The sequence below is a fragment of the Pteropus medius genome, unplaced genomic scaffold, assembly GCF_902729225.1.
Source record: "Pteropus medius unplaced genomic scaffold, Ma_sr-lr_union100, whole genome shotgun sequence".
In the NCBI taxonomy this organism is placed as follows: domain Eukaryota; kingdom Metazoa; phylum Chordata; class Mammalia; order Chiroptera; family Pteropodidae; genus Pteropus; species Pteropus medius.
Genome location: NW_024344434.1, coordinates 2293616 through 2308910, shown reverse-complemented (window position 1 = coordinate 2308910; position 15295 = coordinate 2293616). Strand labels below are relative to the sequence as shown.

Genomic DNA, 15295 nt, shown 5'->3' with positions numbered 1-15295 from the left:
AGTCCATAAGTTGGCCATATGATTTTTTTTCTTCAAAACATCTTTTATTCCTTGATCTAGTACATTTAAAGAAAATTTCAAGTAGTTTGTACATTTATTCTCATGGTCTTTGTACTATTATACAGTTGCCTACTTAACACTGGCATTAATACCTTGAGAATATATTATAGATGAGATTGTTTTCTAATGTCTACTCATCTTTTCAGTAATCAGATCCTCTTCTATAGACTCATGTGCCAAAAGAGATCTTAGGAGTTGGGCTGGACTGGCTGGGACTCAGGTTTAGAGGGAGGAGAATCAGTCATATGTAAATTAAAATTCAGGTTCTAATAGTGCATTTCATGTGACCATAAGCAAGTTGCTAAGTCTTTTTGACTTAATATCTTCATTTATAAAATGAGGATAATCATACCTACCTTTAGGATTATTTTGAAGATTAGAGTTACTATATGTCTGGCATGGAATAGGCCCTCCTGCATACGTGGGTGCTATATCAGTAGTCATGATCATGATGATGAAGAATGCTGTAGGTACTGAACACCTCACTAAGGGACCAGTGACATGCTGGATACCACAAAATGGAATAGTCTGCAAGACCAGATCAGGAGGAGATGTTTTCTAGACATTTTCAGTTGGTATTTAGAGTCTGTTTTCCAATGGATCAGCTGTAATATGTGCTATTTTCTCCAGTCTTCTAAGCTGTAGAGCTTAATTATGCTGTAGACTAAGTAGGCTGGTGAGGACTAGCTTGAGGAAAGAATTCCTCCCCTTGAGTGTTGGTTACAGAGCTTTCAGTGTGGCAGACACTCACGAAAAAAGCCTGTCCTCTATATTTATCACATGAAACTGATAGGCTGTGAAAGTTACTAGTACTTAGAAATATTCTTATTTTCATACTGATTATTTATCTAAAGTCAGCACTCTCCTCTATTTACACGTGGATTTTGTTCCAAAATTCATTTGTAAGGTAGTTCGAAACTTAGAAACTCAGAGGAAATATATTTTAAATGATGGTTAAGCGCTAGGTTTACCTTCTCAAAGGTCTGCTTAACCCAGCGTAGTTTGAGTTGAACCAATTTCATTGAGTTAAACCAATTTCATTAAACGAATGAGAATATGTAGAGCTCCCACTATGGGCTAGGCAGGCACCTTTCTGGATATGTAGGCACGGTGGAGACTTGATAGTGAATAAGACCTATATAAAAGTTTATAATCTATAAAGCAAACTATATATATCATTATAAGGTAGCTGTTAGAAGTGTCATACTAAACTTTTAAATACGCTGTTTTGAGAATCGAAGGAAACATTTATGTGTTGACTTGTGATGATGTCCAAGATATATTATTGTTGGATGGGATAAAAGTTACAAAAATAGTCTGTCCCATTTAAAAAATGATAGTATTTATAGAAAACACATAGAAAAATATGTGACAGTTTGGGAGGCTGAACATCATGGTTAGAATGAAGGCTTTGGAGCCAGATGGATAGATTTGAATCCTAGCTCGGCCTCCTACTAGGGGTGTAAACTTGGTTAAGTGACTTAACCTTTCTTTGCTTTTTTTGCCTCACCTGTAAAATGGAGATAATAATTGCTCTTACCTTTTAGGGTTATTGGGAGAGTTATATGAGTTACCATATGTCAGGTGTTTAGAACACCTCATAGAAAGCCTTAGATGCTGTCTTAAACACACAAAATGAAAGATCAATTTGGTTAGAGTAGTGAACATATATACCTACAGTGATTTTTCTAGCAAAATTTTGGGTTTTAGGAGTCAGGATCTATGCAGATAAAACTTCTTAGAATATAGCCGTTAGGTTTTTCTTCATACTCTTAGCTTCCTTTCTTCTGCTTGCTACTCCAGCTTTCTCACAAAAGCTTCCATGACTACAACATGGGCAGATTGGTCAAGGTAGGGGTGGGACACAGCTGTGGGCCTGGAGAGAGCAGGTCAGATCTAGTTTCTGAGCTTAGTGTATGTGTAGGTGAGTGGGTGATGGCCTGCTTTTAGTAAGACACTTTTGTTCAGAAATTCAAATATATAGGCATTAAACATTAAAACACATCATTTTGTTCCCCTCTGGAGGTTGTCCTCATGAGCAAGTCACATTTTATTGTGAACAATTGAACATTATCAGTCAAAATGTGTTAATTTTCTGTAAAATATAATTTATTTATTTTCTGTAAAGTATAAAGATTTAGATAGAAGCAGAAATTTGGACTTTGATCTTCCAGATTGTAGTGGGAGTGTCTCAGATAACCTGCTCTGCTTTTCTCTGAGGTGGAACAAAATGTTCTTAGTATTATTCTAACCTTTAAGTCTCTTAGGTTACTTATTCTGCCCTAGTAAATGTAAGTGTAGCACTTTATTTGTTATTACATGATGCATATAAAATGTTTTTTAAACCTTTTCTTATTTAGTAAATACTAATTTAAATAAATATATAAGCTTGTCATTTTATTATTTGTCCTTTTAAAATAATTAGTATTGAAATCAGGAAAATTATATGATCATTAGACCCACATTGATTTCTTTTTTCTTATCTCTTGCAGGATTTCTGGTAGGTCTTATTTTAGGACAAGATGCTGTACTATTGAAACACCAATCTGCTTTGATTCATAGACAGTTGGCTTTTCAGCTGGGAAGCCATTTTTTTTCTTTTTCTTTTTCTTTTTCTTTTTTTTTTGCTGGCTTACTGAACTTATGAAACCATGGCAGAAGGAGAGACAGAGTCACCTGGGCCCAAAAAGTGTGGCCCCTATATCTCATCTGTGACTAGCCGGAGTGTGAATTTGATGATTCGAGGAATAGTACTATTTTTTATTGGAGTATTTCTTGCATTAGTGTTAAATTTACTTCAGATTCAGAGAAATGTGACTCTCTTTCCACCTGATGTGATTGCAAGCATCTTTTCTTCAGCATGGTGGGTACCGCCGTGTTGTGGCACAGCTTCAGGTATGTGTGGGTTGTTTCTGTAATGCTTAGAGAGAAAATAGGGTAAATGAGTATGGATGTTGTCTGAGCAATACTTTTTTAAAAAATCAACTTTATGGAGGTATAATTTAAATACAACAAACATACCTGTTTTAAATGAACAATTCGATGAGTTTAGACAAATGCATCCAGTCATGTACCCACACTACGATTCAGCTATAGAACATTCCCATCACCCACAGATTCTCTTGTGCCCTCCTGCAGTCCACGCCCCACACCCCCAGCCGCAGGCTTCCACTGATCTTTCTATCACTAGTTTATTTTGCCAAGAATGTAATATAAATGGAATCATAGAGTGTGTACTCTTTTGTGTCTGATTTCTATCCGACCTATGACCTTTAAAAATGTAAACCTGATTCTCTTAGGGATTCAGCTTTTAACTTCTTAATTTTGTCCTTAAGCCCATCTCATGTAAGTCTTATATTTTTAGTTATTTTGATCACCACTGTTTGGTTTTAAGGGTTTGATATGTGTGTTATGGTCTTGTTTTTGAAGTTGATAACAACTTGAAAGTTGGAACAGTTTTATTCAAGTTTAAAGCCTCATGTTATTTTTTAGATTTTTATATATGCTACTTTCCTTGGCATCTTGTTTTCAGATGTACCTCAAGAATAATAAATACTTAAAGAGATCAATAAGGTAGATTCCCTTTGCTTAAAATCATTATTATCCAATTAGATACTTTAGATCTTTTTTTGGTGGACACTGTGTAGTGGGTAAAGTGGAGCATTTCAGAATGTCTTATTGATGCTAACCTTTCAAAAATGGATAGCTCTTTAGCTTTTCTTTTTCTTTTTTAGGTGAGGCAACCCTTGGTTGACCTCACATATTTCAAGGACCTTGTCAGTTTACAATCCCTTATTTTTTATTTACTTATTTTTATTTTTTATTTTTTATGCCTATAGCACCTGGTCTTCCTAAGTGGTCTCCTATCCAAGTACTAACTAAGCCCGACCCTGCTTACCTTCTGAGATCAGACGGGATCAGGTCTTTAGCTTTTTCTAATGACCAAAACCAATAGATTAATAATAGTTTATATAATAAAGTAATAGAAAGAAGCCATAATTATGTGGTAGAACAGAATTCTGATTAAGGGAGAAAATTGCTTTTTTGGAATGTCTGGTGTCTCATACTTACTATACGTAAATACATTGCAACATATTGTAGATCCAACTTGATTTTCATTCTAGAGCTAGGAGGTCCAAGGGTAAGGAGGTAGATGTGAGATGTTTTAGAAGGACCTTGTGAAACCTACTAGACAATTACAGAATCCCATTGCATTGTTGAGAGGACATTGTCATGGTAAGATTTCAGTATGGTTTACATATTGATGTCTCACTGTTACAATATTCACATCAAAAGGGTAGTTGTAAAGGCAATAATTCTTAGTTTATGCAGGGTTATTACCATTCTCTAAGAGGCAAAGCAGACAGAAAATAGCATAAATTATGTTTCATCATTCTCAGTTGTATCTACTGGTCCTCATGTATTTTCCTTTCTTTTGTTTAAACTCAGAAAAGAGAGAAATAAAGTTTTCCTACTTTTTTAGTTCTTTGTTTATTTTCTACTATGGTATAGCTGTTGCCTGGCTACCAATGGAAGCTTTTATAGACTTAGAAGAACATGTCTTAAGAATAGATAAAAGGAAGGTCAGAGGAGGGAAACTATTACTTACTAAGTGTCGACTAATATGCTAAGGCACATCCTTTAACCCCAAGAATCTGTACGGCAACTTTGAAAGTGAGATGTTTGACATTGTGCTTATTTTGGGGGATTGAGGAAGCTGAGATGATGAGAGGATATCGGTGAACCCAGGGTTCTAGAGCCAGTGCGTGGTTTGGCTAGGTCAAATGTCATATGCTGGGGAAGGGGAAAGCGGGAGCTACTCACACTTCCTTCACTTCGTTGTACCTCCATTATGGAGAGGAATGTGCTGTGTCTGTCTCTGTGATGTGGGCACTTTTGCCACACTCACACTTGGGAAGGACAATTCTAAATGTTAATACTGTAGTTAGTCACTTTGATCCTACTTTCCTTCCTTTTCCTAGCTACTGGATTTCTCACACTTACAAACTTAACCTCACACTTTTTTATTGGGGGTTTGCATTTACATTTCTTGCTTAACTTTCTTCTGAAAGCAGTGTATTCTGTGAGGCATCTGGGCAAAAGAAAATAGAAAAGCATTGGGAAATCTAGATTCCAGTTATTTCTGCCTCTGATTTTGTTGAGTAAGTTGTGGCGTTTAGTAGATGAGAATGAAGATATTAGATTTGTGGAAGCTACCAAAGAAGAAAATGGATTATTGCATAATTGCTCCCTCCACTCACCGCCCCCCGCTTTAGTTTTAGGGAAAATATCAAGGAAAAAAATGTAAATGATGTCAGATAGTGTGTATGAGTTTGTATGTTTATGTAACATGCATATCTTTTTGACTATATTGTGTTGGTATGCGTTTTCAAAGCTCTCTAGGTTCTCACAATCTTAAGTCAGAAAATCTGGTAACTGTCCTTTGATTTTCCTGTTCAATTACTATGTATAGACTGAGCAGCTTCCTTCTGGAGGGTCTCCACAATCACCACTTTCTGCATGTAAACAGAAGGGCCCTGATTATTTGCTACCTTTCTCTGTAACACACAGTACTGGGAAATGTGCTATTGGTGCCTCTGGAGGGACAGCTAGTAGAGAATTCTGGTACATTGCTTTGGATCTCATTTTCCTTTTCTTAGTTCTCTATTTTTAGTATAATAATGATTGGTATTTCAAGTTAACTTATGTGCAGTGCATTAATTGGAGTTAGAAACTTCTTGAACATTATTGAGGGCCACAAAGGAATCTTAAGAATAAATAGGAGAAAAAAAAAAGACAACTATCATTGTTTGGGTAAAATAACTGGAGAAGTTAAAAAATCACAAGTTACCAGATTGTGTTCATATCTATAAAACTAATGTCTAATTTTAAAAGGAAAAAAAAAATCTTTTTAGCCATGCAGTCATTTACCCAATTTCTGGAGAGCCCTGCAAGACTCCTGCCTCTCTCTCTCACTTCTCTCACCTCCCATGTCCGGTTTCCAAGTTTTACATCTTTCCTCTGTCTCTTTCTTTGTCCAGGCCCTCAACCACTCTGCTTGGAATTTTTAGTCTACTCTTTTTCTGCCTGTAATTTTGTACCACCCTCCAGTCTCCCCTCCCGTCACGTATTCCATACTCACTGCTGTAAGAGCAATTGCCTCTCTATCTGGTGCAAGTGTGTTGTCATTATTTTCCTGGTTACCCAGTATCTGCAGGGTAAAGTCTCGATGATGTGACCCTTGCCTATTTTTATCTTCAGAGTCTTTCTGGACCCTGAGCTCCCTTTCTACCTAATGCTTACAATTTCCTGGTAGTACCAGGTGTTTTCTGTTCCCCATGCTTTTTCTCAAATGCTTTGCTTTGATTAGAAAACCCTTTCCACATCACTCACTTGCTGAATGCTCCTGCCTCAAGGATCACCTCTTCTGTGAAGCTTTCCTGACACCCTAGCCCCCTATCTTTCCTCAGCACATGCCAGGAGCAGACTGGCCCCCACTAGACCCTGTCAGTACTACCCCTACCTAACACAGTAACACAACTTGGATGTTTTTACAAACTTTTCTGTTTTTAGTCTTGATAGGCTGTAACTAGTCGCTGGGAAATAACTTAAATATACAGGCATACCTTGGAGATATTGCAGGTTTGATTCCAGACCACCACAATAAAACAAATATTGCAATAAAGTGAGTCACATGAATTTTTTGGTTTCGTAGTTCATATAAAAATTATGTTTACACTATACTGTAATCTATTAAGTGTGCAGTAGCATTATGTCTAAAAAAGCAATGTACATACTTTAATTAAAAAATATTGCTAAAAAATGTTAATCATCATCAGAGCCTTCAGTGAGTCGTAATCTTTTTGCTGGTGGAGGGTCTTACCTTCAACTTGTAAAACAAACAAACAAACAAACAAACAAAAAACAACACAATATCTGCAAAGTGCAATAAATTGAGGCATGCCTTATCCCAATATATGTGATTTTGAGAACCGTCTATTAACCAGGACTGTGTTTGCATATAATTTTACACAGACATGATTTTAACAGAAAGAATAAAAGAAGCCTAGACATACCTCTGCTGAGCTCTTAAACAGCGGAGCCTCACTGTGCTATAGATATTGCTATCAGACTCTGCCATGCCTTCATGTAAAGGGAAGAAAGAAGACATTTAATGGGAAGCGACAAGCTTCCTCGAATTCTTTCTCTCAGTGAGCAGCCGAGAGCCATGCATACTCAATGGATTTGATTTTTATTGGCAAATCCCATGGTTGGCAGCATGGCAGTTTAAATTCCTTTTGTGTTTTTGCTTTCTCTCCTCAGGTGTCTCTCACTTGCTAGTCTGACATCACATGCATAAAAATATAGTCAATTTTACTTATTTATATCTTTGCACACACACGTCAGTACTCTCTGTGTGATAATTTTTTACCTATGGCATCAGCTGCTGAGGAAAATTGACTTGGAATGCCTAATCTTAGTTGATTTTACTCAGCAACAGGCAAAGGGAAGAGAGAGCAAGAGCGAGTGAAGAATGACATATGAGCTGTTAGTTTCATGACCCCTTAAGGAAAAAGAAGGCAGTAATATTCATTTAGATATATTTCATCTCTTAGACATGCTGGTTGCCACTTTAATTTTGTAGAAATTTGGAAGTGCTGTCAGTTAATCTCACAAGATTTTAGAGCATAGCCTTTTAAATAGGAATATACCATAAGTCCTCTCTTAAAAGTCCTAGATAGGTTCTGCAACATTAAGCAAAACCATATATAACAAAACCAGTTTTACCATAGACTAATTGATCTAAACAAGAGTTAAGGTCCTACAACATAATGAAATGACGGTGAATGAAGCAATGATGGTGAACGAAATGATGTTATTCGAGAATCTGCTGTAATATGAAACTTAAATTTACTAGTAGTTTTTGGAGCTTTGTATTACTGAAGTTTGTTAATCTCTGGATGGTCTGTGAACTATCTATTTTCAGCAAAAGCCTAACTCAAAGGAGCACTTGCAGGTGTTTTGTGGATTAGATAATGCCACATCATAGTAACATCTCACCTCCCTATGGAAGGGCGGTCATGCAGCCTCTTTTCCCTGCTGCTCTATTGGTCTGTTAGCCTGTGATTTTTTTGATATTAATTGATTTCTGTTTTCCCTCAGAGATTTAACACATCGTTTGTGAGGTATATATAGCCATTTTGAGGCCAAGCAGTGGCTTCTGAGGCACTTAGATTTTGGTACAATAGTTTCATGATACATCATAGGTAGTAGCATTGGACCTTTTAAACATACTTTTCAACTGATGTGACATCGTGTCTTTATTACCGATGGCAACATAACAATTCTGTTTTTAGGAAGATTGGTAAATCAAAGCTGCCTAGCTATTTCCTGTTAATTGGTGGAAGTATATTTTCCTTATAACTTGTTATAGGAAGTTTGAGTTCATTGGTCTTTTTCTTTTTTATGTCTAACTTAACATTTAAAATCCTTTTCAACTAAATGAATAAAAAGTTGAGGTTTGACAAGTATCTAAGTTAAAAATTGGGTGAAAATATTTTGAGTCTCAACCATGGACATTTTGCATACAGTTATTCATAATTAATTATACAGTTAGCAGTCAAAATGTTCTTTCCAAAAGTAAGAAATATACTAAAATGATCTTTTAACAGTGAATTTAAATTTTTACCAAAAATGTATAATTTTTATAGACCATGTTTGCTCCATTTTTTCTATGTACAGGATGAGTCTTACATGTAGATTTCTGTTGTAAGTTTCCCTGCTTTGACAATATGACCCAGAGTCTCATTAGAGGGCCAGGGTGGAAGGGTCAGATCAAGGTGCTAGATCCAGGAGACGAAGAGCTTCTTAAAATAATCTTTCAAATGCTTATGGTGATTCTAGTGACTCTTAGCTTAAGTTTAGCCAGTATAGCATTGGAGATGACTTATTTTCTCTCTCTCTCTCTCTTTTTTTTTTACAGCTGTGATTGGGTTATTATACCCCTGCATTGACAGGCATCTAGGAGAACCACATAAATTCAAAAGAGAATGGTCCAGTGTAATGCGGTGCGTAGCCGTCTTTGTTGGTATAAATCATGCCAGCGCTGTATCCTTTTTGCCATAATGAAATGCATATTAACAGAGCAGCTTCCCACAAACCAAAAGTTAACCAGCCCCTTGCAACTTCACTGTTGTCAAATTGTGATATGCCCACTTAGTCATAAACAGAATGAGTGTCCTATTGTTGAAACGTCATAGTAGCAGCTATGTGATGCTACTTCAGTATGGGATTTTGCCTTTCATTTAAATCTCTGTTTTTCAATATAGCTTAGAAACTTTGCATGCTTAAAAAATTTACATGTGTTTCTTAAATTAGGTTACTAAATTGCTTACATATAATTTTGGTAATCTAACATTGAAACAGGTAAATTTTCAAAGGATTTCTTTCTTCTATTTCTTCATTTAAGGTTTGCCAGTAAGGACATGTGGTGGTTTCAGGGGCTGGTTGTTTTTTTGCTTTTAATATAAATAACTTATAATTTTTTTTAAAAAAGTCTTGCTGTTTTTATTGGTTTTAATCAATACCAGCAAGCCACATAAATGTTCTTAAAGGTGGCATAAATAGAAATATCTAATTTACAAAAGGTTTTGCCCTCATAAGGCTTTCATCCTATCATCTTCCCTACTTTTTTCTCCCCGCCCCCAACTTTCCTTGGGAGAAGAGGATCTGGGCAACGCTAGCTCACTCTTCCCTTTTCTAGAATTGATGTGGTGGGTGTCTTTGTTACAGGGAAGAGCAGGAGGTGTGGCTGAGGGTTTCCCCTTGTAATTCTGCACTGGATTCAGGGCTGGCAGTTAGCCTGAGAGAGAGTGGGTCATGTGGCAAGTAGATTCCTGTGTCTTTTACAGAGGTGTTTTGGAGAAGCATGGGGAGAGGAACCAAGGAAAGAGGCAGAGTCCTAGATGCTGAAAACACATCTGCCTTTCTGTTCCTGGTTGTGCTGGCCCTTGGATATCTGTGGATTTGTACATCCCTTAGTAGCTGTTATTATTTTGCTTTTCTATTTCTTTTTGTATTAAAGAATTTCCCAACATGTTTAATTTAGGGAAATTTTTGAAATTTAGGATTTTATAACTAACAAATCTAGTGGTTAGGAGAGCTTAAAAAAATAGACTCATAGGATATTATATCTAGAAGAAAACTTAGAAATCACCTAGTTCCACATTTTCTTTATAAAGATAAGACGAATGAAAGCTAGAGAGATTAGGTACTTTGCTAAGTCATTCACAAAGTGAGGCTGTGCCAGAGCTGTCACCATTCCCCGGAGATCCTGACTCCAGTCTCCTACCCAGAAGCCCCACAAGTATTTAAATTCTGTCTGGTGGGTTAGGCCTTTCTATCTCAGACATTTCAGCTATTTTTAAATCGAGAAATTTTCAGGAATTTAAAAACCTTTATATATCTAATTTATATTTTATGCTTTGGTCACTCTCTTTTTTCTCTCTCAATGAAATACTTAAATATAGCAATCTTAGCTGTACTGGCCATCCAGAATGTTTACAAATTTATAACATAGACTTAATATTAGATTACTTAGACTTCCTAAAATCATACGGGACCATTTTTAAGATTGATGTTTTTTTACCTGTTAACCCTAGAATCCTCCTTATTTTGCTTTGACTCTTAATGAAGTTAATTTAGTTAGCAAAGATAGAACCCAGTTAATGTCAAAGTCTACTCTTTGCAAGAATGTTTATTGTATAGAGAAACCAGAGCTCACAAGCTTTTCTTTGTGGCATTTTAGGTATAATGCCTACTAAAGAATAAGAAAAGCTTGTTCAGGAATCATACCCATAAACTATAGGTTTCTTGATAAATCAAGCTTCAGCAGGGAATGACCTTGAGGGAATGGCCCATAACAGCTGAGAAACAAGCACAGTGGATATTCAGGATACCAGCTGGTAGGGTAAGGGAAGGGGAAAGGTGGTAAACAACAGGGTGTTAAAGGAAGTAGGAAATGGTTTCATATGCATTTTTGAACTTGTACTCTCTTCTCTGTAGTTGCAGCATGGCCAGTTAGTTTGGCAAGATACATAGTCTTCCTTGGGGAGCTGGATATAGAGCCAAGATGTGGCCTTTGGGACATAGCTAATGCCCTTTTAATGATACTTGAAATTAATTCCTTTACTGTAATCCTCTAGCAAAGAAATGAGAAAATTGAATTTGTAAAGCTTCATTTTATCCAGAGATTTTGGAGTATAAAAGGCTGTACGTTTGTGAATAGATGTTTAAGTAGGTGATGGAAATAAAATATCATTTGAGCAAACTGTCCTATACCAGAATGTCTCAAACACCAAAATAGCTTGGCAGGTTGCAAGATAATGTTCACTTCAAGGCTTTATCCTCAACAAATTAAAACTAGAACAGTTGACATAATAGAAAGGGATACTGTGTCCTTGGTACTCTTGTTTCTAAACTGCATTATTATAAAATGTGTCTGTCAGTAAATCATGTAACGAATGTGGTACCCTGTTAAATAGCTGTCAACTCTTCTATTTTCAAGTTCCTGTGTGATTCTCGAGTAATTCTCAATCCTTTTGAGAAGTAATGGTTTCCTTTTTGCAAAAGTGTGTTCTTTTAGCAAAATTTGTGTTCTGAGGCTTCCAGTTACATTGTTAGCAAAGAAAGCATTTCTCAAAAAAATAGGTCTGATCTTATAATTAGAAATGCATATAGAGTGTTTCTTTTATTTGAGGAATTACAGGTTAGTAGGCTTTAGTAATGAAATATTATGCCCTCTGTGTATCTTTAATAAATATCAGAGATAGTTTTAATCTAATTTTATACATTGTATTAAAAGACTGAGTGCATTCTAGGATAAAGCAATTAATTCCCTTCTTAACAATAATGTCTCTTATTTTAGAAAAATGAACAGGTGATATTATTTGGTTACAAGTTTTAAGATGACTCTTTAACACTGATCTCAGAAAGTGGATTTTGATAACAACATACAGTTGTCTCTCACACTGGCTGCACTATCCATTGGATTGTGGTGGACTTTTGATAGATCTAGAACTGGTTTTGGCCTTGGAGTAGGAATTGCTTTCTTGGCAACTTTGGTCACTCAACTGCTAGTCTATAATGGTGTTTATCAGTAAGTATTCTTTTTGGTGCTTGTTTGCTAAAATAAATGATAACCGAATTTAGAATTGAGGTTTTAAAATTGGGTTAGCCACTTTAATCTGAAGAGTAACTGATTTCTGTTGTCATTATCTTAATAAGTTTCATTGTACTTCCTCTGGGTTGTTAAAAACATTTCTGTTATTCTAGATATACATCTCCAGATTTTCTCTATGTCCGTTCTTGGTTACCATGTATATTTTTTGCTGGAGGCATAACGATGGGAAACATTGGTCGACAACTGGCAGTGGTAAGCTGATGCTTATTTAATCACTTTTCTGTTATTGAGATGTAAGATAAGTTTTCTCCAAATGGCAGTCTTTCTTTGATTGCTGCCTGCAAGTCCATTGAAATAATTCACTTGGAAGAATTTAATCACAAACGTATTAAAAGTTGAAGGAAACACTGGATGGAAAAGCTAAAATACGTTATGATACATTGATATGATTTATCCTCTCTTTTTTAATAAAACTAACTTTTTTAATTTGTAGGTTTCTACTCCATCAAAAGGGAACAATTTTAAAAGTGAAAAGAGGCTCTGTGAATAATGACGTTGCTACAATAGATATAAATTAGTACTGTCTCCAGCAAATCAAGATGTTTAATCATTTTAGTTAAGAAAGAACATTGTTGATAATCCCAGTCATACACAGCAAGGGTCAGGGAGTAACATATAGAGGCCACAGCAGTTTCATGAATAAGTATTGTCATTTTTACCATTTTAACCAGCAGGAGAATTGAGTGGTTTATGTTGCTCTCTTTTTGATAATTTAGCCACCCAGTTATTCTAAGTGCATTGGTTTCCTTTATTTTGAATTGTGGGTGTACATTTTTATAGCTGTACTTCTAAAATGTTGTTTTGACTGGAAGCTTTTCTAATAGATTTTTCCTTTAAATTGTAAAGTGATTTGAAAAAATATTTGAATTCATTCTATCAGTCTTATCATTAAGTTCATGACCTTTCTTTTGCTGATTTACCTTATTGAGCACTCAGAAGAAACCTACTTTGCTTCTTTCATATTCTAGAACTGATCTGAATCATATACTATTGTCATTTGTTTGTAATGCATAACCCTATCTTTCTCCTGCTTTTGACTCTGCCTCTTTCACTTGTAGAATGTGAATTTTCTTTTTTCCAATCACATTTGTCATTTAATTCTAATAGTTGGGTAACTCTCAGATTCTTTGGGGAATAAAGTGGGTGTAGATTAATGAAACCTTAATTTTTAGAAATTTTTAGTTTATAGAGAATTTACTATTCAGAATAAACCTTAATTTGTTAACCTTTTAACCTTTTAAATTTTTCAGTATGAATGTAAAGTTATCGCAGAAAAATCTCATCAGGAATGAAGAAGGCAAAAATATTTTTTGTACAGAAAACAAGATGAAAAGGGCATGTAAATGGTAGCTATACCAACGAAACTATGGACTATGAAATTGCCAGGATGCAGTTTTCCCCTTGATTGGTATATATAGATATATATATATATATACACATATACACATACATATATTACTGCAATCTGTGATTGCTTCACCTGTAAATCAGTTACAAACCTTTATGTATTTGACTTAAATAACTGTAAAATATATATGCACTACATTAAAAATGTTGATTAATAGATGAAATTTAAAAATTTTTTAAACATACCATATATTGTATCACAATGTTGATGTGCCAAAATATTCTGTTACTGTCATGAAGAGTATAAGAATGCTTTGAACAATTTACAAGCTTAGTGAAATAAAATAAGAGGAAAGCCAAAAAAAAAAAAAAAGCAAATGGAAAGCTGGTATATTCTTTTTCGCTTACTATCGTGCCTTTTTATTTTTCTAATCACAACAGTATGACTTATGGGTGTCTTAATGTGTAGTTAGTTTCTATTTTAATGTTCTAGAGACCTTTGGATATTTTAATATATGGTGAAAATAAACTTTTATAAAACGTTTTTCAAACCTACGTTATTGGAGAGAGAAGAGTAATTTTCTGTTTTGACAGATTTTATTTGAGGTAAATGGGATGAGCAGGAGAGGTTATCAGCATTAAATTGTTTTGAGTCTAAACCTGGAAGAGTATATATAATTAAAAGTAAGGACCATTGGGGAATTTAACTAGAATAAATATGTTTTAGATATACAAAATGACTTTCTGCAGTGCCACAAAGTGTTAAGTGATATTAACTGTCATTTGCAATATAGAATCCTGCAGCTTTTGCACATGGAACATGTGAAAAACCCCAAACAGATCAAAATGAAGTTTCTAATTTTATTAGGTTCTGTTCTTGGGTTCTATATTGCAAACCACTTTAGCTGGGCTTGGTTGTATGACTGACTGTCAGTGGAATACCATCTGTGGAAAGGATGGGCACATAATTTCTTAAGTGTTCATATACCCATTAGTGAATATTTCAAGCCTGTTTAGGAATATAGTGAGATGGCATATTGTGTATGTTATTGATCTTGTTAACAATTTTGTGCATCTCCATCCAACAACCAGAACCATTTAAATATGGCTCGAACATATTTTTAGTTAACTTTTTTCCCCAATTTTTATTTTTCAAATTGATGGTAATTGTCTGATACACAAGGGTGAAATCTTCTGCTTACTCTGAATGTGTGTTTGTGTGTGTACATGTGTGCTGAATTGAGTGAGAGAGAATGTATTTGTGTATATGGATGTACATGTGTGCCCATGTTTAATATGTCAACTAGATATTTTTAAAATTTTTGATTTTAAAACCATTGCTGTCAGACTGAGATCTTGTGTGCCAAACTATAATGTGCTTTTACATTTTAAGACTGAAAGTGTTAAAATCCTAAGAGGATTTCACGTTGGATATATGTATACAGTCTTAACTACAGTTGTGGAAAACATACTACTATAATTTATTACTCTGTCTTCCAGATAATGTTATTCATTTAGAACAAATAAGGTATATTTTTAGAATCAACTTTGTAAGCACTATATAACTTTAATAAGTTATAAGGTCTATGATGTGTTTACTTTGCATTGCTGTTAAAAGCAAGATGAATTAAATATATAATTATCATC

At 35.0% G+C, this 15295-nt stretch overlaps 1 protein-coding gene across 5 annotated transcripts in view; it reads left to right on the top strand.

The window, feature by feature from the left end:
* INSIG2 (insulin induced gene 2) overlaps nt 1-15295 on the top strand; it is a 19581-nt gene extending 4286 nt beyond the window's left edge. For 3 of the 5 annotated variants that reach the window (XM_039872690.1, XM_039872692.1, XM_039872691.1), the window contains exons 2-6: nt 2553-2955; nt 9044-9168; nt 12051-12217; nt 12394-12493; nt 12735-13531. In XM_039872690.1, coding sequence (XP_039728624.1) covers nt 2712-2955; nt 9044-9168; nt 12051-12217; nt 12394-12493; nt 12735-12791 — 693 coding nt within the window. In that variant the 5' untranslated portion in view covers nt 2553-2711 and the 3' untranslated portion in view covers nt 12792-13531. Of the gene's footprint in view, nt 1-2552; nt 2956-9043; nt 9169-12050; nt 12218-12393; nt 12494-12734; nt 13532-13551 lie in introns of those variants that run through there. The other 2 variants (XM_039872693.1, XM_039872694.1) reach the window with 2 other exon arrangements.